At 37.2% G+C, this 25,869-nt stretch overlaps 1 protein-coding gene across 2 annotated transcripts in view; it reads left to right on the plus strand.

Annotated features, from left to right (window-relative positions):
* Positions 1-1,010: 1,010 nt before the first annotated feature.
* Positions 1,011-25,869, plus strand: part of LOC106173020 (BCL11 transcription factor A-like) — a 66,582-nt gene continuing 41,723 nt past the window's right edge. Inside the window, exon 1 of one of the 2 annotated variants that reach the window (XM_087003720.1) lies at positions 1,011-1,735. In XM_087003720.1, the coding sequence (XP_086859846.1) occupies positions 1,684-1,735 (52 nt within the window). In that variant the 5' untranslated portion in view covers positions 1,011-1,683. Of the gene's footprint in view, positions 1,736-18,573; positions 19,349-25,869 lie in introns of those variants that run through there. The other variant, XM_087003721.1, reaches the window with a different exon arrangement.

The following is a 25,869-nucleotide window of genomic DNA, read 5'->3' on the forward strand; positions in this document are numbered from 1 at the left end:
TGCGATGTTTGATATCCTCATATCTAAAGAGGATATTACTCAGGTCTATTTATTGTTTAGAGAATATTATTTATTTATTATTCAGGGAACATTACCTATTTATTTTTAAGAGAATACTATCTATTTAGTATTTAGAGAATATTTTTTAGCCTTAAATGGATTCAAACTAAAAAACATAGATAATGCTCTGAATTTTCTCAGTGTCATGAGGTGTTGCTATTTTCTTTTTGTTGAAAAAAATAATATAATAGTCGTTAGGCATTTATCCTGTGCTCCATGCTCTTAAGCCTTCTACATTAAAGTTGGCATACTTTTATACCACAGGGATATTTGATTATGTTACAAATATCATATAATAATAATAAATTATGACTATTTTACTATAATATCTAAGGAGCAAAGGGATACTTGTTTACGTCTCGTTTTGCTTTCCACGCTAATTTTGGCACAGTGTAGATGGGGGGAGGGGGGGGACTTCCAAAGCTACAGGGTGTCGTCTCTATCCCTCCCTGCCTGTGCCTTGCCCCCACCCCCACCCCCACCCACTTCAAATTGACCAACCTCATTCCTTTTTTCCGCTACCTTTTTGAAAATCACCAGATACGTTTTCGTGAAGTCTTTCTATTTATTTTCTATGTGTACGCTTGTATTACGTGTAAAACAATGGTGTTTGGGTGATATTTGGGATTTTTTTTGTATCAAAAAAACATCAACATATAGTAATTTTGTTGAAAGGATTTCAGTCCATAAGTTCATAAGTCTGAAGAACGCTGGCAGTTACGTTCTTTGCAGAAGGTTGCGACTATTTTTACACTACAGCGTGCGTGCTGTACGTACGGAATGAAGACTCTCTTTTTTGTCTTTGTTATAACCTTACATTTTTTACCTTGATGTTTAACAAAAAACTCTTTATTTCAACACCACGCGGCGCTAGCTCCGTCTTGTTTGACCTCGCTTCATGTCCAGACCTCTTCTCAAGTCTAGACCTAGATAATATTTTACCTGAATTCCAAATCTCTGTTATTTATGACCCGTGCTTGCATCTGCGTTCAGGACACGTCAGGACAATAACATTATGTGGTTTAAGGGGTACAGATCCATGCAGAGAACTGGCGTGTATATTTGTCGAGAGAGTCGTGCACGCCAGTTTAGTTTGTGACGCAACCAAATGCAATATGCGGTAATGGCCGTAACCTAACGCCGCAACAAAATCTATAAAACAGGGCGCGCTCAATACTCGCCATAGCCTTCGCCCTGGCCTTTATTTGTTTTCTTTTCTTTTGTCGGAGTCAGACTAAATATTCGCTTGACTGGATTTCAAATGTAATATTACGGAGGGGAAAGTATGGATAAAGGCTTTTCGAAAATGCCCAATAAGATGGACACGTGACATTAACAGTGACATGATTAAAATTAATTCACCCCGCTTATCAATAGACAGTTATTTATAGCAACTGCAGGTCAGCGCAATTGTCCAGACAACGTAATTCGTCCTTTTGGGATAGGTCAGTTCGGGTCATCGCGGTGGATGGACTGAGCGTGCAAGTGAGGGCAACGGAGAAAAGTAGCAGGTGCACTCGCCCATTTACCCAGATTGCAGTAGGAACGCCGCCATTTTTGTTGTTATTCCTTTGTCCACTTTGCTGCTGAGTAGCCGCATTTTCCAATGAAAACTCAAGCAGAATGTCGCGGCGAAAGCAGGAGAAGCCACAACATCGGAGAACCATCGATTCACGTGAGTTTAAAACAATTTAAAGGTGTATTTCAGTGTTTGCTGTGAGTTTAAAGGTTCGAAGTGTCCAGAGAGTGTGTGCCGAGGCGGTCACGGGAGGCCGGAGAGCGTTCAAGTGGCGCGATGTTACGTGGGCAAGGAAGTAGATGTAACAGCAGACACGGGGACAAAACATGAGCCGAACACTCGTCATATGTGTCAAAGAACAGGCCTTTAAGGCTGTCACGAGTTGTCAAGGCCAGATTTGGTCACTTTAGGGCTTTATCTGGCCAGTTGAGACGCGATACGGCGCGATGGGTTCACATAACGTCGCGAGTTTCATCTCTTTTTAAAAAACAAGACTGGTCGGGTCAAAATGGCGTTTGGGCTTTAAAAAAAACATGTAGGAATTAAAGCTTGATTTTTACAGGATCATTGTGTGTGTGTACATGTGTGTGTGTAATTTGTATACTTTTTGTGGTTTTCAGTGTTAATGTTATATACATTGATCTGGTAAATAATTGTCAAAAATTTACATCAATACATTTTCATTGCATTTTTTTTTTGTAAAAGAAGTGGTCTGTGAAATGTAGATTATCATTATTAAATTATTTGGATGTTAAATTAAATTCATTTGGTTCTAGTTTGATTTTTTCATTGTATTTACTTTAGATGCCCTCTCACACATTCACCATAATTTATATATATATCAATTGTTATAATGTGTAATAGAACTGACTGTTTGTTTACCTCATATGTTTGTACAGTTGTTAACTAAATTAATTTGTCTGCCCATTGCACAATAACTCATTTAAAGCAAAAAGATAATTAAGAAGAAGAATGATTAAAAAAAGATAATAAACTAAACAAAACAATACTATAGAAAATCTGAAGAAAACATTCAAACAATCGTGGAAAAATATTTGTAGTAAAAAGCCAACTGGTTCCCATTACTGTAGCAATGCTGCTGCAATAGCAGGTGATGTTAAAGGGCTGATGACCTAGAATTTAAGGTTGGCAGAAAAAAAAGTCAGACAATTTAAACAGACACAAGGTCCTGGTGTACTGGCACTAGAGTATTACTAGTGTAATCTTTTGGATAAACACTGTCTGGCCCAGTCATAAGTAATTAAAATATCAAGGGTAAACTAGTACTAGAAAAAGGCTTAAAATATCAAGAACACAAGGTACCAGTTTTACTAAAAGAAATAATTTATTTTCAAGTTGGCCTATATTTCTTACATTCCTTTTAGTAAATTTATTTTTATTTCACTTTAGAAGTAATTCCTTGTTTGCTGTTGCAATATGATTAATTTGAAAATTCTCACAAGTGAGCTTTACCAAAATTAAACCTTTAAAGCTTATCATTTTCTGCCATGTGTAAAGTAATTGGGCAGTTTTGAAAAATAACCGTTTAAAGGGATAAAGACTCACATGTATCTCAAGTTAAAAAAAACATACTTCAGAAAATATCATTTGAGATAATATGAAAACAGTCAGGATTATCACAGGGAATACAAGGAGACATTTTACCAGCATAGTGTAATAGGTTATGCACTTTAAATGTTTAATGGAGGCTCAGATATTGCCATGAATAATAAACTGTTGAAAGAAACTAACAGAGAAGATTTAAAATCAAAAATTCCAGATAAAGCCCACCTGTATAATTTGATATGATTCTCTTTCTGGTTCCATTTAATTTGCAGTTGAATAGTTTGAACAATGAGGTTTACTATTTTTTTGTATGCCTAGTTGAGGTTGTGTGATCCTCTCTATAAAAGAGAAGCTTGTTAGAGAGTTTAATGCCGACCATTTCTTTGTCTGAGAGCAGCATTAGCTGTCTTTGTTGCTTTGGGGGAGGGACAAAATTCACTGTCCATGCAATTCTTTCCAAGTCTTTCTTTCTTCCTCTAGTTCATTTGAGTAGATTACATTTGTAGTTGCATATGTTTACTGAAACAAAGTCACCACTTATTTCTTTGGAAGAAAATCATTCTGCTGGTTGTCATGGCAACTCTTGATAGAAGTGTGACTAATAGTATTATATCATTGTTGGTCACATCTGCCATAAAATTGAAAATAATGCTGTGAGTGGAATTTAATGAGCAAGAAGCTGTGGGGAGCTAGGATACAGTAGTTTCTACCTAAGGGCATTTTTTAATATTTGGTAGAAGTATTTTTTTCATTGTTCATTGTCACGCATAACCTGATATGTGATGATACTGAAGTTTGAAATTTTTTAAGATATCCTCTATTTGAAAATTGTAAATTTGAATATCTGAAATTCTTTTGATAAGAAAAAAATACAGAGGTAGCCATATATTCTTCATACAAAGTGACCAGTAATTGCCAAGGTCCATGTTTTTTTTTCTTTTATTATTTTTCTTTTATTTGTTTATTATTATAAATCTTATGGTATCATGATGAGATATCAGTGTCATGTTGTATGATTCATTTTTTTAAATTCCTAGAAACTCGCTGCTTTTTAAAAGCAAAATCTAAGAATCAGGAATCTCCAGACAGTGAGCAATTTTTAATGTTGTTATAATAAAAATGATGATTATAATTATTCTTAGTTGTTAGCAGAATTGTTCCATTCGGTTCAGGTGTAAAACCAGCTAGTCAACCAGTTTGTTCTCTCACAGATAAAAGCAGTGTGTGTTGTTAAATTGGGCACTCAGGTTTGTGATCTTGCTGTTTCTAGTTCTCAGGTAAGGCTAGGAAGGGTTGCACCAGTACATGGCTGCTGCCTTTACTGCCTCCTTTCTAAACGGACCTCTGAGTTCATGATAGAACCAGCTAGGCCTCTGTCTCTTGCTTCACCTTGGCCCCCAATCCCGTTTCCATCAGGCCAGTTGAAAAAAAAAGAATTTCAGACAACTCTCAGAGTTCATATTCCCAGAAATGCTAATTTATTAAATAAGGGTACCAGGATCCGGAGTGTGTTTTATAATGTTATATCATTGGCACAGCATGCTGCAGTCGAGCTGTTAGGGATCTATTTTTTGGGGCTGGAATTATGTCACGCATGAAGGTGATCCGAGGTTGTGTAATATAAACCTCTACGGGGTCATTATTTATATTAGCTTTTTGGACTGGCATGTGTAGCTTGGTAACCAAAATACCAACCTGGATACAGGGGCCGCGGTCTGCTACAGCAGACAGGGCTGGCTAGAACAAGCGCTACAGTTTTTTTTCTTCCTCTTTTATGCTATGTGTATGAAAAATAAAATTGTCAAAGAGGAATATTGTTCATGTGGTTGGTTGATGTTGGCCTTCATTAAGAGGTGAATCTATTGTAATTCCATTCTCACCTTGTGAAGATTAAACATACTGCGAATTTTTTTCTTTGATAGTGAGGTGTTAAATGCAAGGGTTGTGAGGTCAAGGAGAAATAACTTTCTTGAAAAACATTTAAGAAATGCTGAAATATCTTTTGTCCACTTAGTCACTGGTCATTTTCTCTGGTGATTTTCTCTTTAAGCATCTTTTAGATCACCTTTTCATTGGTAAAATATGCTTTTAAATGGACAAGTTAAAAAATCTTGGACGTAGGGTCAGTTTTTGTCCTCTGGTCATTGTCCGTTTTGCAGTCGCTGTGACGAGAAGTTGACCGTGTGCCAGCGACAACATTTCGGGTCAAAGGGAAGATTGTGTACATATACTTCTGCCCCCAGACCAGCTTATGGACGGAGGTTTTAATTTGTGTATTTTTCATCCTCGACAGAATACAGTAATTTAGGCGTGAGGTAATTTTTTATAACCCTTATACAATTGAGGAACAAAGAGCCGGGGTAGGCTGCTGGCGAGAGAGCTGCAATCTGAGCTGGCCAAGACATAGGCTGCAGTATGCATTGGTTCTACCTGACCTATTCATGAGTAAATAAAAAAACCAGTTCTTTTCAAAGTCTGTCTAGCAGTTACACCACATTAGAACATGCACTGCGGGGATTATGCTGACTGACTAGCTGACCTTTCACGCACTTTCGGGTCAATCCTCGACCAATGAGAACTTACATCTCCTTTCTCGGGCCAAAGCCAAGGACTGCCTCGGCTGGAAGATTAAAACATGTAAAAGGTTGAAAGTCAGATTGGGCAAAAAGATCTAGGTCAGCTTGTAAGGAAAAAATATACATGCTGTTTTAAATAACAGGGGTGGAATCCTTGGATGCTGCCATGCAGAAAAAAAGAAATTACGCCTGAGTTATATCATGAGGGGATGGCGTGATGCAATAGAGGTTGACCTTTTCCTTAGTGGTCGATGAGTGATGTGAGATGCTGTGCCAGCCTGCTTAACCGGTCCAGTGCTTGCTGGCATTTTTTAAGCAGGAGGCCATGCCAAATTCTTAAGTCAACACAACGCTGTCTTGCATAATATTGCCTGGTTACCATCTATTACATTGCTCCAAAGGTCATGTCGGGAAATATGGAAGGGCATTCAAGATTGTTGGCCTCTGCTTGGGCAGGGGGTTGTTTATTAAAAGAATCGTTTTTTTGTGGCTGGGTCTGTAGGTATATTGAAGCCAGCGAGCAGTACTTAATTATTCAGAGCGTGGTGTGTATGTGTGTGTGTGCGTCTAATGGCGCAGGTGCTAGGCTAAGGGATGAGATACCAGCATGGCGGCCAGCTCCACGCCTGCGATTACAGGGCTACTGTGACGTGGCATGCGCCAGCATCTATTTCGCAAAAATTGCGCTGCAAGCGTTATTATCACAATTTTCTTTCTCATGGTAGCTTTTGAAAATTTTTTATTTTGATGCTAGGATCTATTAACCATTGAAATGAATTCTTGGACTTGGACACTAAGGATTTTAGAGTCAAAAGTCTGCAGTGATACAGCAAATAAAATCAACCTGCCATTTTATTGTATTTGTTTTAATCTTTTACGGACAAGGGGAATTATTTTTAACTTTTGATGTTAAATCAATGTCTGATTCCTTCTCAGAAAAGTTACCTTTTATTAACTTTTCAACAGATACATTTCCCTGTGTTTTCATCAGTGGTTACATTTCCAGATGAGTTGACAGTCATATTTTTGTGCAAACAAAAGATTACAGGTGAATTGTTTACTTTGTGCATTATTTGTACAGACGGATAAAAAATGGCTTGTTAAACATACCTATCAACTACCCTGAATTTCTTAGCTTTGTTAAAAGGTTCTTACTGAAGACAATACATTATCTTCTCGATTTTTTTTTTTACCGTGGATCATTAAATAAAAGTCCTGGTACAGTGAGTTGTAGTACTAGAGAACTGATCCCGTTAATCTTGATTATCCTCCTCATTTCTTGACAGAACAAATTGTAAAAAACCACAGCCTAATCACCAGTGAAACCACGGAGCTACTTGTGATTGGGAGCACTACAATAGAGTAGATTTCGTTGTATATGAGACAACCATTTACTGCCATACATTACTACTTCTACAACAACCAGAGATTTAGCTGATGACTGGGCTGGCTTCATTTTGAATCTTTAAATTGTAATTTTATTGTGTTAATTAGCAGAAATATCAGAAATGTAGGCAAACTGGTGCATGAATTTATATATTTTTTAAATAATATGATAAAATTTGAATGGAGCATGCATGGGGTGGGGGGGGGGGAGAGGGAGAGATCCTACAACTTTACGGCTTGTTCTTGCAGTCTCCAATGATACATGACATTGAATGAAATAAAATCCCATTTTTAATTCACACAATCCATTTTCAAAATCCATTTTCAATACACAGATGCAGAGTGTGGAAGATGTTATTCAACTGGAGGGTACATATTTAGTACTGTGTCCCTTATACCAATAAATAAATTCAACAATGAGCACTTATGCCATGGAAAGTTTTCTTCATATATAAATCTTTTTTTTTTTTCTTTTCATTTTCCTTGAGTTAGTAAACTTATTTGATAAATAAAAAATGTAACTGCCTACTGTTGTGTTGCTTCATACGTTTAATGTGTTCAGTTTATAGAGGTCATTTTTTTTTCAATATTCTGTCTGACAAATACAGATTTCAGCTCAATATTTTGAATTACTTAACAAGATGCCAGTGCAGATATAGCTTCAGTGACATCTGAGAAATCTATAAAATTTCACTCTGTCACCCTACTGAGGGTTTCTTGATAGGACCACTGTTGCAGAGGGTGGCTATATTTCAAATATTTTACATTTCAGACATCTAAAATTTTTTTCATGTAGTTGGTTACAGTGAGCCTAGAAAAATGGTGGTGACATGAAAAATAAATATATAGTGGTGGCTTATCATCAGCAGTTTTCACTTGGCACATTTGAGTTTTTTGGAATCCTTTGGGTCAAGGTTTAAAAATATATTTGTGAAAAATGCTTTTACAAAAATAAATTGTCAGACAAAAATAAACCCACCAGTCAGTGCACCCTATTCAGGAGAAAATAATTTTTTTAAAAAAAGTGCAGAAGATCAAGCTCAGACAGTGAACTATTTTGATGGGTTAGACATTTTTTGAAAACAAATATGTACATTTTGTATTTGCCAATGTTATAGGAAGAAAGTTTTTATTCTATAGCTATTGTTCAGAAAAAAAATTTTGAAGGAGATGACAGTCTTGATAAAGTTAACCTGCAGTTGTCATAGTGTCAGACAGTTGACGTAGTGTCAAAAGTCAGCAATTATTGTAGATTATCATGCCAGAGAGGATCCAATGTTACAGTCTGGGCTCTGTTACACTCCATGCTTGGAGCATTGTTCTCAATATCCTCATAGTTCTGATTCACAATGGCATAGCAATGTGCAACCCTTAACCATTGATGGTCAAAGAGATAGAATGGCGCATCCAAGAGATGGTAGTTTGTATTGTAGGCAACCCCTGTCACCTGTGTTCTATATAGTGGTGTTCACTAGGACAGGGCATTAGTGGTTTTATAACCTGTGCAGTCATGCTGCTACTGTCTGTTACAGGACAATCAATTTTATACCCTTGCATCATCACAGTGCTTTACAACAATGCTCATGCAATCAGTTAAGTGATGGGTTCCAGAAAAAGTGCGATGGTTTCTGTCTATCCAGGATGGATGAAGAATTCATGGGCATTTTGACCTCATACCTTGGCCAGGTAATAGGACCAGTGCCCTGGATTGTTGGAATTTAAATGGCCTGAAAATTACTTGAATCACCTTGCAGAAAATTTTTAAATAAAGAATTTATTTCTTTTGTTTTTTTTTTTTTGCTAAGCTTTGTATTATAAGTATATGAGTTGTAATCTTGCATTCAGTAGAAATACAAAAGTGCATCTTATTTGAAAAAGTGTTAAAAGTTTGCATTTTCGCTGTAGTTTAGTACATTTGGCTGTTTTCCTGAGCATTTGTTGTATATGGTCCCAGACAGTTGGATAGGATGTCTGAATAATTTATGAGTTAAAATACAACTTTGTTCAATGTGACCAGCATCTATTGCAGTCTACTGGTAGATGTAGTTTAAAAGAGAGAGGTCCTGAATATTTTTATGCTGCAATTTCCCGCATGTTCATGCTGAATATAAAATTTCAATTCTCAGTTTTGTTTTTTTTTTGTGATATAATCATTCATTCAAGAGATCTAAAATTCATAATTAATTTAGAAAATTTCATGAAAGGTTTCCAGAGTTATATTTGAGTTTGAGACTGAGTAAGGAGAGTCATATGCTACACTACACTGCACTACACTACAGAGATAGTGCGTACAACTATGGCGTCTGACACTGCTTTTCAGTCTTGAAGTCAACAATTAATCATCTCATCTAAAGCCCAAAAATTATTTTTCATAGGAAAATTTCTAGTTAAGAATCAAGTATGGGGAACATCTCCGAGACGTCTTGTACCTTTACCAGAATTTGTCAACGTATAGTTTGAAGTGGTAATGGATGTCTTTGTCCCCGCTGCGTGTCTTTTCACGTGTTACTGCGACGTGCATGGGATATATCCGTAGCATTGATAACATGAGCCAATTTAGTTGAAGTATTTTTGGAATTTAGAGAATTTAAAATTTAATACTTTGCTTTTTCTTATTTTAATAATCATTTGTTTTTTCATCTTTAGGATATTTTCAGTTGTGGATTTGTAAAATATTTTTTCTAATGTATGGTAAGTTGATAGTGGTTTCTTATCACTTATTTGGATGCACTTTTTGCCATTTAAAAAATGTTTCACATGCCCCAGTGAAAATTAATACCAGTGTATCAGAAGGTGTTGATTAAAAATTGTGGCAAAATTTTAGATATTGAGTTTTAAACTAAGAGAGAGAGTTGTTCAAAGTTTATTACAGCCACTGCTGCAATAGTAAAAATCAGCTTAGGTTGCATATAATTATTTAATGGTGATGTGGCAGATATCACTTAAAATAAATGGAAGGTTTCATTTGCACCACCACCTCTCAAGGACAAAGAAACTCTCTTCCTATTATTTTATTCTATTATCATCATCATAACAGTGATGCTGAAATGTCCTTAAAGCTTGCACTTCCTTGTCAACCTTGAGATGCACAGGGGACTGCATGTGTGCCCACTTCAATAGCAACAGCAAGATTTTTAATTATTCAAAAGCAGTGCCACTGGTTTCGGTCATGCCTTGGCGAGTGTGAGAGTGCTGTTTTCAGCCATTCACAGCATCCTTTGGCTTTGGCATTCTACATAAAGCATTGATCACTCTGCTTTTTGCCATCCAAAAGATTATCATTTAATTTCCCTGCCCCCTCCCTTGTACTGTTAATCTTATTACAGACCCCAAGACACATTTTCAGGCTTCAGGCCACTTTTTATAAAGTCTTACGTAACTTAACAGCGGAATAATGCCAGTAGGGATGATGCCAGTTAGAAAAAAAAGCTGCTTTTACTTAACAATGAGAAACTGTCTGCCTTTAAGCCCTCGGGATAGTTTTATCTTTTTCAATCTTACAACACTAATTTGGCGTTTCCTTTGTTTGAGAATCCAAAACTTTCAAGGAAATGTGGCCTCTAAGACCCGTTCCCAAAGACACCATTGGTCTACCTAGATCGATCCAACTCTGCAGGGACTCGCGCTGAGTGCAATCAGCTTAACTGAACGACACACCTATCTTGTTCCCATTGTACTCAAATAATCACTAGCTTTCTATATTGTACTCAACGACAGGAGGAAGCATTCCATTCAGTTAAGCTGATTGCGCTCAGCCAGAGTCCCTGCAAAGTTGGATCGATCTAGGCAGACCGACGATGTCTTTGGAAATTGGGCCTATGAGTACTCCTGCTCTTAATGTATACTTGGATGTGGGTGGATGAATGAAAGGTTGAAATCAAGAGGGGGGGGGGGGGGGGGGGGGGGAAGGAGGGGGAGGGGGAGGGGGGGTCTGTCATTGATGATGTCTGCTGTCAGGTTGTCATTGTTTGTGTGATGTTTTCAAATCTAATTTTTGAGAAAATTAAGACCGATGGTGGAACTGTGTGGGGAATTTTGGAGGTCCTCAGTACAAATTCAACAAAAAGTGTGCAGTCTTGAAACTAGACATTGGATTACAATCCTCCCCTGGTTAGGCTTCTGTACCTCTGTTTCATACAGTGTGTACCCCCCCCCCTTCCCCTTGATAGTACCATTGTACCCCTGATTTATTCAAGCTGATTGTACTGACTGTGACACTTTGGGGATGTAGTATTTGTTAAAGGGTGTGTGTGATCTGGACTAGACCTTGGGGCTAGTCCCAGTGAAATATCGTTCCACTTAGATCAATCCAAGTCCGCCTTTCATTGAGTGGACAGTAAAGCTGATGATTATATAAGGACATTGGAAACAAGAAGAAGTGTTAATCTGATTGTGTTCAGCAAGAGTCCCCAAGAGTTGGATCAATCTACGTAGAATAATGGTTTTATTTGGGAATGAGTCCTTAGAGTTGACCCATAATTGCCCATAGGTTATTGTCCAGTGATAACTCAAACACGTGGCAGATTTCTAGAGAGAATGCGGTGGCTAGCTGAAGGATAGTAGTACTCACTATTGTACAGGCTGTTAACATACATGTTTATTGTACTTGTCGTAGTATTTTGTGTAGTTATTGCTGATTCATGTTCAAATGCTTCTGCTGGTCTAGAGTAATCTACTGCAGGAAAACAGGAAAATGGAGAGACCACAAAAATGGGTTTATTTCATTGAAATACCATTGTATTAATCCAATTACAGATGGTGGTTTAATCACTTTAATTGGATTTTGTGGTATTTAGAGATGAGTGCTGGCCACAATTTTTATCGATGTTTTCTTTATTAAGCCACGTCAATACTCAGGCTGTTGCTTGGAGAAGTGGGAAGTCATTGTCCTCACTGTGATCTCTTAACTAACCGTACGGATTCACAGAGTAATGAGAATATATCAATAAAAGCTGACAGTCTTCTTTGTTGCTCGTTAAGGAACAATGTTATATGGATTTTAGTTTAAATGTAAAACTTTTGGTCCTCAAGGTGGGGTCTTTTTTCTTGCTGACCCTCCGTGGCAGTCTGGGGGCCAATGGGAGCCAAACACACCATCATTTGAGAGGGCAGTCTGTGAAATAGTTGTTGAAATGTAAAGACTGGGACCTTGTGTTGTCCTGATCAGGTCACAGCAAGGATCACCTTTGCTCTCTCCAAACAAGCACCTGCTCTGCTGTGACCTGGTTCAATGACCATGTCCAAACAAGGCTGTGTAAACCCTGGCTGGCTCTCCTTGAACACGGCATTGACAAAATATTGACTATTTGTTCATGAGGTAATTGGTGAAAAGAAACGTGACATTACGTGTGGGCAGCTTATTAGACCAGAAGCTGTTAAGTCTCGCACTGTTAATGTGTAATTAAGGGGTGTGGACGTATTATGACTGGATTGGTCCAGTCTTTGAAATATGTCTAGGTCTGGGCGGTGAGAGAATATTCAGCCTTGTAAAATGGGTTAAAGGCATTGTCACACTCTTTATCACTCGTGGCATAATTCCAAAGAGCGTGCATTTTGTGCGTTGTCTTCCCACTGCCACAATGGTCAGATGACAATGATAAATGGCCAGCGAGGCAGGCCCTACTTATCAGCAGTCGTACTTGAGTTAATATTATCTATGCATGATTTCAACCCAGGGAATGTTATTGCACTTAAGTTGTAGTTTGCATGGTGTAAGGCCAGAGTCCTCGCTAAGGTCAGCAGTTTAGGAGGGGCTGGCTTATGGCCTAGAAAATGGGCCAGTCCAGGTCATTTGTCTGACTGCGCTGTCTGGGACCCTTCCTAAGTCAACAGTGGTGGCCTAACATTAGATAACCACTGCCAGTTTAAGGGGATTTGCTGAAGTATTAATGATATCAATGGGCTACTGGGCTAATCAGAAGTCTGGCTGGAAAATCCAGACTACATTAATGGCTTTGCTGAGATCCACACCTGGCAATTTAGGTCATCTGTGGTGGTATTTATAGATGATATTTATATACCTCTGGTGAATACTGGCACATTTAAAGATCATTGGTCCCTGCGAGTCATATGGATAGCATGGCAATGAACCCCTGAACTCTTTGAAGCTGAAGGGTTTTTCTGTTTGAATTTTTGTCGAATAGAATATTGTTTGGGGGGGGGGGGGGGCAGACTGGAAATATTTTCAAAGTGATGAGTTTTCTATAGAACTGGGGCTTGATTGATGGTCTTTATAACACCTTTTGCTTCCGACATTCATTTTGAACGCACTCCTAGACGATGTCTGAGTGCAAAACAATTAATAGACTAACTTCAGGTAATACATCTTTTCTTTTTACCTTCAACTGTGTCATTAGTTGGTATAGATTATAACTCTGGTCAGTCCATCAGCTTGCACTTCCTGCTAAAAAATTGTTACACTTAATATAAATAAAATATTAAAACATGGACATAGAAAGTGCTTTTTGTTGTAGATGAATTAAGCTGTACTGAAGTACAGTGCAAGTGCACGTCTGAATGATCTTGTATAACCTTTGTCCTTGACAACTAAAAAAACAATAGGAAGGTTTATGTAAATACTTTATGAACCTTATTGTTGGATGCCCATCTAATTTTTTCCCTATGTTAGAAGTCATAAAATTTTTATTAGAAAAATTCAGCAAAAGGAGGAAATAAAAGGATCTATCGGAGTGTGACTTTGGTGACAGATGGGGGGTAGGATTCAGGAAGTATTCTGGTCTTCATAATTATCCTTATCATCTGACACTATTACTAATGCCCCACATTAATACCATAGACCTGCTCACAAAACAAATGAAAATCACTCTGATCAAAGACTGCTATAAATTTTAGCTAGCCCACTAAAGTACATTTGGGTTGGAATCTATGAGGCCATTCACCCTTTTTTTAGGCATTGAACCTAAAGCCCCTGAAGCAAAATGTGATTGTCTGGGCAGGTAAATCTATGTACTCTCAATGGTGAGAATACTTTAGTCAATCTTTTTATGAAATTCTCTTGCAGTATCACAAAAGTAATATTGATGGAGTCGGCTATCCAAATTAACAGTCTTAGCTACATCACACAGCTTCCAACTTCTTATGAATTGTATTGTTTTTTTTCTTATTATTTAAATAAAAGTTGAATATGTGGAGTACTTGTTCCAAATTAAATAAAAAATTAAGTGCTGTGTTTATAACATTTAAACTTGCTTTCAAAAAAAAAAAAAAAACCTGGCAGGAATTCACATTCATTCAAGCATCGAGGATCATCACAGTAAGAAATCATGGAAGTCATCTGAGATACCCCAAAGTCTTGATCTACAATCATGTGAGATTTTTGCAAGATTTGGTGGACAAAATTGTCAGAAATGATGTCAGACAAGCTAGTGTTGTGAAAACTTAAGTCAATGGAACTTCTCCATGGATAATTTTTGTGCAAGCTTTATAGTTGGTCGCCATATTTGATCTGTGGATCTGTTAGTTCGCTGTTCTGAATGCATTCTGAGCTATCTTGGTTGATTTTTTATATTTGGATTAAGATAATCTTAAATACAGGTCTTTCACCAGTAATTTCAAAAAAAAAGGGGGGGGGTCAATTTCAAAAAAAGTGGGCCTTTTACCATGAAACCTTCATGTACCTAGGTGATATTAACCAGAGCAGACATTTTTCCGCAGAAAAGGTGTAATTGAACCCACTAACCCCCCTGGCTGCAGGCCTGAAATATCATATATGATCTGAAGAAGCAGTTGGACAGAATTTTTTAGAAGAATAAGTTGAGATTGGCATCACACATAAGGGGAAGGTACTACCAGTGACAACAGTTTCTCTCAGGGAGGATTTGGTATCACAAATGATGCCACTAATGGCTAACATGTAGTAATAAAAAAAAAAACAACAATTTGGATGAATAATAACGCTTTATAGAAATTAAAATGGAATTGGAATCTTCCTTTTTCCTGGAATAATAATAATTATGAAAAATGAAAAGCATAAATTGGAGTTGCAGATGTTATTCAATATAATGCCAATATTACATGCTGATCCCAATGCACCTTTCAAAAGTCAATGAACTTGTTTACTGCAGGGACATAAGATAATTTTCATTTGGCCTTAAAGCTGAAAAAAAGGCCACCAAATCAATTCCACATAGAAAAAAAAATATGTAGAGTAAATTGTTTTTTATCTGAGATTAAGTTGCAAACTATCCTCACACAATTTGGTCCATCAGTCCATAGGAGCTTAAGGTATAGTCTATCACCTAAGCTTGACCCACTGACCAGCCTGGTCTGACCCAGATGACCACCTGCCTGACCCTTCCTTTAAACATTTAACCTACTTTTAGTCACTGGCCACACTGTGGCCAGAGGGAGATTATATGACCAGTGGCCCAAAGTTCACTTCTGGTGAAGGTCGGTCAAGTAGAAAATGACCATCTTAACAGGTGGTCAGTGGGTTGAGTGAGTGACCATTATAGCATTATAACTGTCCATCAGTCCATAAAGCACCAGACAGGATAATTGGTGCTAGCAGGCTTTCAATTACAAGCAGTATAGTCCACTGGCTGGCTTAGTGGTAGAGGAGGACAATGGGCATTTTCAGGACCACCAACTTGTCCTGCTAAAAAAAAATTAATTATTGCTGGGAATGTTACCAAGTAAGTTTATGGAGATTGTATCTTTAAAAGAAGATGAGTGAAGAAGTGCATATTTGGGGGAGAACTATCAGGTTCTCCCAGGTATTAAGGAAAGAGGTTGATTTGGCAGGAGTAAATGTCAAAAGCAGCTCAAGTGAAGATTGATGAGGTTTTTAATAGCTGCTGGCCAGGGTCACTTGGGGACAGTCTGAATTATGTTTTTTCCCTTCTTCTACCATTTTCTTTGTTCTTTAAGAGCTAAGCTCTTCTGTGTATCTAGTGACAAGGAATTGTCTAACAGATGGACATCTTTGATGATAAAAGATACGGATGTTCGGGAGTAGGTGGTGTCAATGATTGAATATTTTCCATAATTCCTGTGAACATTCTTTTTTTTTTTTGTCATTGATGTCCCATTTTTCCTCTCTTCCGAAGAGAAGACATTAGAAAAGCCAAGTGAATGGAATTCTGGCCAGCCAGAGAGGACCTGCTGTGCCACACTTATCAGTGATCTGTTTTCACTGTAATCTTAGATCAGTAATAAAAGGCCATCCATCTGGTGCTGCTTGGAATTTAACTGTCAAACCTTGCTACAGTGACAATACTGGACGCCCCTGCTCTTTGTTGGTCATCCCTGCTCGCCCCGTGTATGTGGAGAAGAAAAGTGATTGGTCACTGCCTCGATGTATGCAAATGAGGTGACTAAGATGTGAAGGTTGAACCCAGCATAGATTTCATCTTGCGAAGAGAATGAGAAGATGGGCAGTGAGGTCTCAAGAAATTTTTGAAAATAAGAATAAATGTTTTTGTATGCTTAAGTGTTTTCTGGTCATTTTCTCTGTATATAAAAAAAAATAATTGGGGAGTTGGAAACATTTCAGAATCAATTTTTCTGTACTGTTTTGAGTTATATCTGGATTAAAGTGGCCATTTATTTATTTTAAAAATAAAATTTGGATTAAGATATGAGTAAATTTTGCTTTAGAAATACTATTAAGGTGAATGAAAATATCCTTTGGTGTACTTTTCATGATCTCTAGATTTCTTTCAAAATTGGTAACAAGGTGTTTTCACAAACATTTTGTGAGCAGCTGTTTTATTTATCGATGACATTTATCATGGTTTTCTTCTTTGCCTTATTACCTTTGTCATATAAATTTGAAATTACAGACACAATGAAAATAACAGGGACCAAACACATTATTTCAGGTAGTATTATTTTTTGTTACAGTATTAGTTTCAAGAGCAAGTCAATAGTTTGTATTATGAGTATATGATTTTTCCTTGTTAACAATTAGTTGTGTTCTTCTTGGCCAAACAGATGAGATGGGTATAGTAATTGAGTATAAAATGACCCTTCAGCATTCAAAATATATTCCTTATGGACTTAAAGAGAAATGATGAGACCTTGACTTTAAAAGTGAAACCTTGATTTAATAAAACTCTTGTTAATCAATTATTTTAAAGTCAAATTTGCCAAAAAAAAAGGCATCTGACTTTTACAGTGGTTTATTAAAAATTAGGTTTCTTAGGTAATAGAAAGCTTTGTACTTCTGGGGTGAGTTATTTTGAAGAGATCAAAGACCAGACTAGATTTTTTCTGGTTAGTCTCCTATGCTTTAAAGTGTACTTTAAAACACTCCACCTTTACTAGCCTGGTCCCTCAGAGTACCAAGGCTGTTAATTATAGAGAGCAGGAGTCAACATAGGATAGAACTTTGCCTGATTGGTATTAAAAATATAATTTTTGTAATTTTTTTGTTATTTTTTTGGTTCAAACAGTTTAGTTGTGACTTGGCTCTGTATATCTCCTGTCTTTGGGAAATGGACATTTCAAATACATTTGAGGAGATGCATGGATTGTTTTTTTTTTTCTCCTTTATGGTATTTCACCTTGTACCCACCAAGACAAAGATACTACACCTTCTCAAATTAGACCCATCTCTCAACTTTTCAGTCATAATTTGGGGTTTTCTTGGTCAGCTAGGTGACATGATTTTGGTGAGTTTTCAACTTTTACAGAAATTAACAAAATATGATTCATATTTGGCAGTTATGACAGCAAACAGCCCCCTTTGTCCTCCTTAATGGTTTATAATAACAAACAAGCCAGTGCAGCAGAGCTCTACTTTGGAAAAAATTAGTAAAGGTAATAGGCTGGATATGAACTAAGCAGTCAGCCAAAATGTGTCCGCTTGACCTCCTCGAACTTTGGGTTACTAATGGCCTGGGATTGTCCTTCATTATGTGCTTTGCTACGAATTATTGACCAGACCAACTTTACAGATATTGTACCAAAATGGGTCACTGAGATTGTGATTATTTATAGAAATGTCTGCACGTAGGCCTGATTCAAATGAAAGATAGTCATCGCTGTGACACTTATTTACATGTAAAACAGATAATCTTGTGTAACATCTCCGCCACAGAAGACGGGGGAATCAGAATGACACATAAAGATGGCGATGGGATGGTCATTATTTCCTTTTTGAGGTCATTCATGGAGAAAGAAAAACAGTCACCTACGTAGAATTCATCCACATAAAACTCATGCTGTCTAGTACATAAAGGATGAATGCAAATCTCTTTAAAAAGTAGACCTTTCTGAAAAAAGTAGATCAACCTGAGGAACTGCATAGAACACACTAGACCAAATTTTGATTCAGAGGGGACCTTTTCCAGCTAAAAGGTGTTTTCTTTTTATCTCCCCCCCCCCCCCCCAACCACCAACACCCCCTGCCTACAGTCCTAAAGTAGAAACCAAGAAATTTTGTAGTGATATTCAATATAATTCTATTATAAACATCCAATTTAACCAGTGCCTTGTTTACTTGTCCTTTGATTGAGAGAGCTAGATGATTTCATAATTAAAGTCTTTAACACTGGCCACTGACTTACCTGTCTGCAACCCTTAGCTGACCTCCACTCATAATCAATAGTTACTCAAATGGCCATAGTGACCAGAGCACAACCAGCATCTTGACCACTTCATCTGTGTAAATATTTAGTCTAGATTGATTTGACCAGACCAGAAAGGGATAGCAACGGGCATATAAAAAAGAGAAAAAAAAATCAAAAACAAGAAGCCCCACCCCACTGACCGCTGGATGACCGCTGAATGACCCTGGTCAGTATTTATAATTAAGCCAAGGTGGACAATGGGTAATCCAGTGTAGACCACATGACCCATGATAGCCTTGGTGTTAGTGTTGGTTGGCTTAGCCCTTATCCAGAATGTACACAGATATGGCCGCAAACTGACCCTGGTCCACTACAGGTAGTAGACACTGAATGGTCTGACAGCCAGAGGATTATTTTCTGACCTACTGACCAGTGCTAGCTCCACCAGGTAAACACCACAATGACCAATGACATTTTTATCCGCGTTTGGAACCATCGGGGAACTAGCCTGCTTGACCGCTAGGTGGACAGTGATAGCGTCAATGGCTGTGTAAGAATAAGGACCACCCCAGCTTCAGACAACGCACGTAATCGAGGATGATTTTACCCGTGGTATCATGAAATACTGTGACTACCTGCATCGGTTACAAATGCTGCTTTTATCATAAAAAAAAAGAGCTTCCAGGGAACGCCTTTGCAAATGCCAGGTCAGTTCAACGGTCATTTTGTCATTGCTTTGTGGGAAAAAGAAAGAAACATGGAGGTAGCGGTCATCATCTGATCACGTTTCATAAAAGGATTGGCCCAGTGGACATTTTGCAAGTGGTCATTATTTAGTGACGGCTGGCAGAATTCACCACACATAAAATTAATATATATTTATATTTGTATGAAACGGGTCAGAAACATGATAGTCATTGTCTAGATTTTATGTTGAAATTCTGTTTCATTGGTGCCTTTTCCCTGGATTCATTTGTAAACAATTCTTAATGGAAATGTGGATCTTGTTTACCTTCATTTACATTGAAATTTGCTTGGAAAACAGGGTTTGGTTTAGATTTAGGGAAATCGAGTAGTGTTGTTGTTTGAAAACCATTACATACATTTTCAAAGGTTGCAGGGGAGATGTCAATGAAAAATAATCTTTTAAAAGATAAATTATAGAATTTTCATAAAATATCCATGCCTTTCTTTTAATCATGATCATTGATTTAATTAAAACAAATTTTAAGGAGTGTGTGTGTGTGTGTGTGGGGGGGGGGGGGGGGGGGGCATCTAGCACAGTTTTAAGGAATCACATTCCAAGGTGCAACTACACTCTTACAGGTTTATTTTCCACAATTTCACTTAGAGAAGACAAGAATAGTTTGTGGCTTCTTGTTAATGTCTGTCAGTATATGTCTGGCAGTCCAGGAAAACCTCAAGCCCGCTTTTCTGTGTAGTTGTAATAATATACCCCGTGGTAAAACGTCAACCAGCCTAGAGTTGTGCTGAGGAATCGTGACAATAGATAGCATGCACAGCCTAGGTAGTATTTTGTGAAACACAGTTACTGCAAGGCTGGCTGTAGGATTTCCATGAAGACATTAGATATCACCCTCGTCATTCAGTTATGTAATACGCAGTGACAATGACTTTTTTATATCTCTGGAAACTGAAATTATGCACGAATGATCGAACTGCAGTCTTTGCAGGTATTTTTTCTTTACTCTCTAGGTTTTAGAATAAAATATCATCCATTTTTTTTGCTTATTAAAGTGGAAGTTCTTAGAAGTGTTTGAATAGTGTAAAATTCCAAGCCTCTACTCTGTTCTTGAATGTTGCTGTAGAGAGAGAGAGAGAGAGAGAGAGAGAGAGAGAGAGAGCGTCCATTCTGTGATTTGAAGCTTTTTCGCAATAAATATAGTGGATAAATCAATAGTTTGTTTTTAATTTTCATGACAACATAAAGGGAGGGAGGTGTGGAAGGGAAGAACCTGGTTGCATGATGTGAGATTGGATGGCAGAAATCCCACGAATGCAGCGTAAGATCAATTAGAACAAATTGAAATAGCAAGTTTTGTTCGTATACGCTCATTTTGTCCACTTGAAGTTGAGTTCACAAAGTTGATTAATCTATCACACTTTGCAATGTAGGATTTTGAATGAAACTAAGGATAACCTTGATAGTGTACATTTAAAAATATCAACTTTAAATTTTTATGAAATAAAACATTTGATAAAGTTTTTAATCTGTGACCCTTGACCCGGTTGTATGAGTCACATGTCATGGCAGTGCCCCCCACCCCTCCTTCTCATTCTTACTTTACCATTAAGGGTCATAGGAAAAGTAGATAACAAATTATTTATGTTCCAACTTTGAATAGATAGTATCATGCTAGAAGTTTACCTGGAAATGGGACAGGCCTGTATGAAATTATATTATACAATGAGGGACTTATTTATAATAACATGTTCCAAATTAATTTTTTAATGTAAATTTTGTTTTTCTGAATCTTGATCCCATCGAGATGGCGTGTCAGCAATTCTGTTATAAATTGTTAAGATAACAATATCGGTTTTTGTTGGAATATTGCAAGATATTTATTACTAGGTTGAAATAACTATAGTTATATGGCAGTGATAAGGATTGTATGTACAGTTTAAGCTATTTTTTATAGAAAAGATCAGTGGATTTGAAATAAAACAAGGGTAATGAAGATCTGTTGAGGACTAAAATATAATGTAAAAGACTATTTTCTGACTTCTTTAAATTATGGATGTAATAGCCAGTGTTCACAAAATTGAAGTAGTAATTAATACAGAAGAAAAATACTTTAAACCATCTTTGATCTTAAATGGACAGCTGGATCATGCTCTTTTTTATTGAAAAACAGTTAGAATGATCAAATTTGAAATTGTCTGTGTTGTTTTCATCTTTGGGAAAAAGGTAGATTTTACCTTAAATGACACCTGTAATTATGTGCAGTGATACATGTAGCTTTGGGTGTGAATTCTTGAGGATTATCTCCATGAGGATTATCTCCATTGCATGTGAAAATCATTTTCTTTCCTGTTTGTTGAAATAATGTTCTAATAGTAATAATGTGCTAATAGTTTGAAAAATTGAGCCAGAGAATATTAATTATTAATGAGACTAAGTATTTTTCCTCATGCCCCAGTTAGCTTCACAAACCAAATTTTTGTAGTCTAGAAAATGACATCATTATGTAAATTAGATAAAATTTCTCAAAAACATTTTTGATAAATTTTGTTTCCAAATTACTAATTAATTGCTTCTTTGGTTGGCAAGACCAATCTTTCAAAACGTGACCCGAAAGATGTTTTGATAGTTGTTTTTAGCATGAATAAATAAATAAATGGAATCTGGATTAAAATCAGTTTTACAGAGTACTTTGCCCCAACAACTTGCACTCAAAGTCACTAAGGATGAGAGCACATATGAGGCCAGTAGAACAAGCTTGGATAATGTGTGGGTTGCAAGGAAGGGCTAAGTGGTTGAATAATGAAAAAGAAGGCCTGACACCGGATGAATTTCTCAATTAGTTATAATCATGATAGGACTGAAATATATATTGTGTGCTATATTCAGCCTGCTTTTGAAAAAACCATAGAAATTGAAGATCATGCAATAAGGGGCCAAATGGAGAGGAGTAGACGTGGATTTTATTCTGACCAATCAGAGTTTTAAAGATTGACGCGGGAACTCTATTTGAATAAATGCAAAAGGTGAAGGTGACATGTTGCTGGGGGGGGGGGGGGGAAACAAAAATAAATCAGGATCTATTTTGACACCAATTATTTGCCTCTTATGAAATACTTTTTGTTATTTTTTTTGCCAGAAATTGGAGGCCAGGTTTGTGCCTTCAGGCCTCAGATATTCCTGAGGAGATGGCATGCTAGCTGAGAGCTGTTGACTTCTCAAGGAGGAAATTGGCCAAACAGATAATAGGGTTTCCAGTTCTAGAAAGTTTGCGGCTAATAATTTTGATCAAGTATTAAATTGTAGGCAGTTGTGTAACATGTTTTTTTCTTCTAAATATGAATCATGTTTCCAGTTGTCTTTGTCTGTTTTCAAGATAATGATGCCACGCAAATTCAGCTGGTTATTTCCAGAATGTTCTTAGCTCTAATTTGAATGTCAGCCAGTTTAGCCACTACATGTTGCTGATTTTTTGAAAATATCACATTGTATCAATGTTTTTTGGAAAATGTCACATTGTATCAATGTTTTTTTTTTTATCATATCATTTCATCAATGTTTTTTTTGAAAATATCACATTGTATTTATTTTTTTTTTTGAAAATATCACATTGTATCAGTGTTTTACCGTCAAAGTATTGTTTTAAAATATGAAAAAAAAAAAAAAACAAAAACAAATAGTTAAAACAGTAAAGCCATAACTGTAGATTTGTTTCAGTTCAACAATATTTGGGTGTGCGTTTGCGTGCACGAATACATGTTTGTGTAGAAAAGCTGTTGTGCATGTCGTCGTGTGTATGTGTGCTTGGTCGTGCATGCAGCCATGTAGCTAGGGCAGAGTGATAACAAAACCATTACTAGTGAGCAGCTGCAGCACTTGACATCATCAGAGGACCAGGTTATTTGTTCAACCTGTCCTTTGTCATACAAATCATTATTAAGGTCCAGTGTGCTTTTTTTTTTCCTTTTTTTTTGTCCTTCTTTTCTTTCCCCAGGCTTCTAAGCGTGGTATTTTGCGTGATATTTTGTTGGAGCTGCCTGCTGGTTCACTGTGTCTGATAAAATTGGCTTAGTTTGCACAGGTTATGAAGATGACATGCATACATGAATATGGCCACGTGGTCTAGAACGGATGGTGCACACGCATTTGAAAAGACTTTTCCTTGCTTCGTGATTTGAAATTGGTGTATGATAATGAATCTGGTTGAAACGTGGCATCTCCGAGGCCCCCTGTTCTCATTAAATGTCACACAGGGACACAGGACTTTGTCTTAGTTTTTTAATGGCTGGGCCAGTTGGACCTGTTATGACGTTTTTTTGGTCTGTGACTTGTGCCAGTTAATGTAATGAGTTTGTGCGCACACCTGTAATGGACAGGTGAATCAGAAAAGCGGGGGAAGCCTGTCATACGGTCAACCGAGCTTGAGCGTGATTAGAAATGTGAAACCATCAACCTTTCTCATTATGGCGTGATACATAATGTTCCAGCCTCTATGGTGTCACTACACAACTTGATCACTCGCAATTGAAGGACTCCTTCATGCTTCTTTGTTTGTGTGTTTTTTCTCTTTTGTATCAAAAAGGATTATTTAGACTATTTTCTTTTTTTATTTCAGTAGATAACTGTTTTTTTCTTACTTCACTAAAGTATCCAGTTTCACACATAAATGTTACGAGCATTTTACACAGAAAACCCTAATTAGGTAGGATGATATAGTACAAAATGACATAAGCGTCATGTAGGTGATCATAAAAAGGGGACGTAATGTACGTGGGAAATCGAGACATTAAAATAAAGGTCATATCATGCTATGAGAGAAAAAAGGATTACCACCTTAAAATGGTAGAAATGATTATACAGGCTAGAACCAGCTGAGTGTATACTTGTAAAGTACGCAAAGGTACATTTGTGGTATACTGACAAAATTGTTCAATTATTGTCCAAATCTATCAACATAGTGTGAGTATTACGGAGATGCTTACATTTACAAGATAGGGTATTAACCAATTGCAGGGCATTATTAGGTTTAACCATTAAGACATTGGTCAGCTTCATCAAAAATGACCTCCCTCCCCCAATTTTACACCCCAGTCTCCAGTTTAATAAAGTCTGACCCCACTTTTTACCAGTGGTATTATATAGCTCCAACCTTTTGTTTTGTAACATTCCATGACCTCATGTCACTAGTGAATGAAGTTGAAGTGAAAACTGGGAAATACAATTTATGATTGCTCTAGCTGAAATGAGATTTTTGTAAAAACATATTTTGCTGTGTCGAGGTCAGGCTTTGACAGAGATTGCATAGAGACAGCAAAACATGCTGCTGTACAAGGCATGAGATCTGATGTCAGGGAGTCTTGTACAAGGCATAAGATCTGACGTCAGGGAGTCTTGTACAAGGCATAAGATCTGACGTCAGGGAGTCTTGTACAAGGCGTGAGATCTGATGTCAGTGGTCTTGTACAAGGCATGAGATCTGATGTCAGGGAGTCTTGTACAAGGCATGAGATCTGATGTCAGGGAGTCTTGTACAAGGCATGAGATCTGATGTCAGTGGTCTTGTACAAGGCATGAGATGTGATGTCAGTGGTATTGTACAAGGCATGAGATCTGATGTCAGTGGTCTTGTACAAGGCATGAGATCTGATGTCAGTGGTATTGTACAAGGCATGAGATCTGATGTCAGTGGTCTTGTAAAAGGGATATGAGATCTGATGTCAGAGGGTATTGTACAAGGCATGAGATCTGATGTCAGAGGGTATTGTACAAGGCATGAGATCTGATGTCAGGGAGTCTTGTACAAGGCATGAGATCTGATGTCAGGGAGTCTTGTACAAGGCATGAGATCTGATGTCAGGGAGTCTTGTACAAGGCATATGAGATCTGATGTCAGAGGGTCTTGTACAGGGCATGAGATCTGATGTCAGAGGGTATTGTACAAGGCATGAGATCTGATGTCAGAGGGTATTGCACAAGGCATGAGATCTGATGTCAGAAAGTCTTGTACAAGGCATGAGATCTGATGTCAGAGGGTCTTGTACAAGACATAAGATCTGATGTCAGAGGGTTTTGTACAAGGCATGAGATCTGATGTCAGAGGGTCTTGTACAAGGCATGAGATCTGATGTCAGAGGCTCTTGTACAAGGCATGAGATCTGATGTCAGAGGGTCTTGTACAGTAACCACAGCAGCTGTGAGCAGGGATACTACCAATATATGCTGTAACTAGTTTTACACCATCATCATCTGTTTTGTTATCAACACATTTTGATTATCATCAGGCTATGCTTATTAATAAAACATAGGAAGTAAAAATAAGAGAGAGATAGAAATGAACAAAGAAAGTAAGAATACCAGTGATGTTATCACAGATTATTTACAAAGAGTAGTTTTTCTCCTTTTCTTCTGGTTTTATGCCACTTTTGGAAGTATTATTGAATGTCAAAAAGTTTTCATTTATGATAGATCCTGAAAATTTGATTTATCTGTTGACTGTTTCGTCTGGTCACATTTGAACAGGTAATT

Source organism: Lingula anatina, chromosome 2, assembly GCF_051362555.1.
Source record: "Lingula anatina isolate TDL-2025a chromosome 2, LinAna3.0, whole genome shotgun sequence".
Taxonomy (NCBI): Eukaryota; Metazoa; Brachiopoda; class Lingulata; order Lingulida; family Lingulidae; genus Lingula; species Lingula anatina.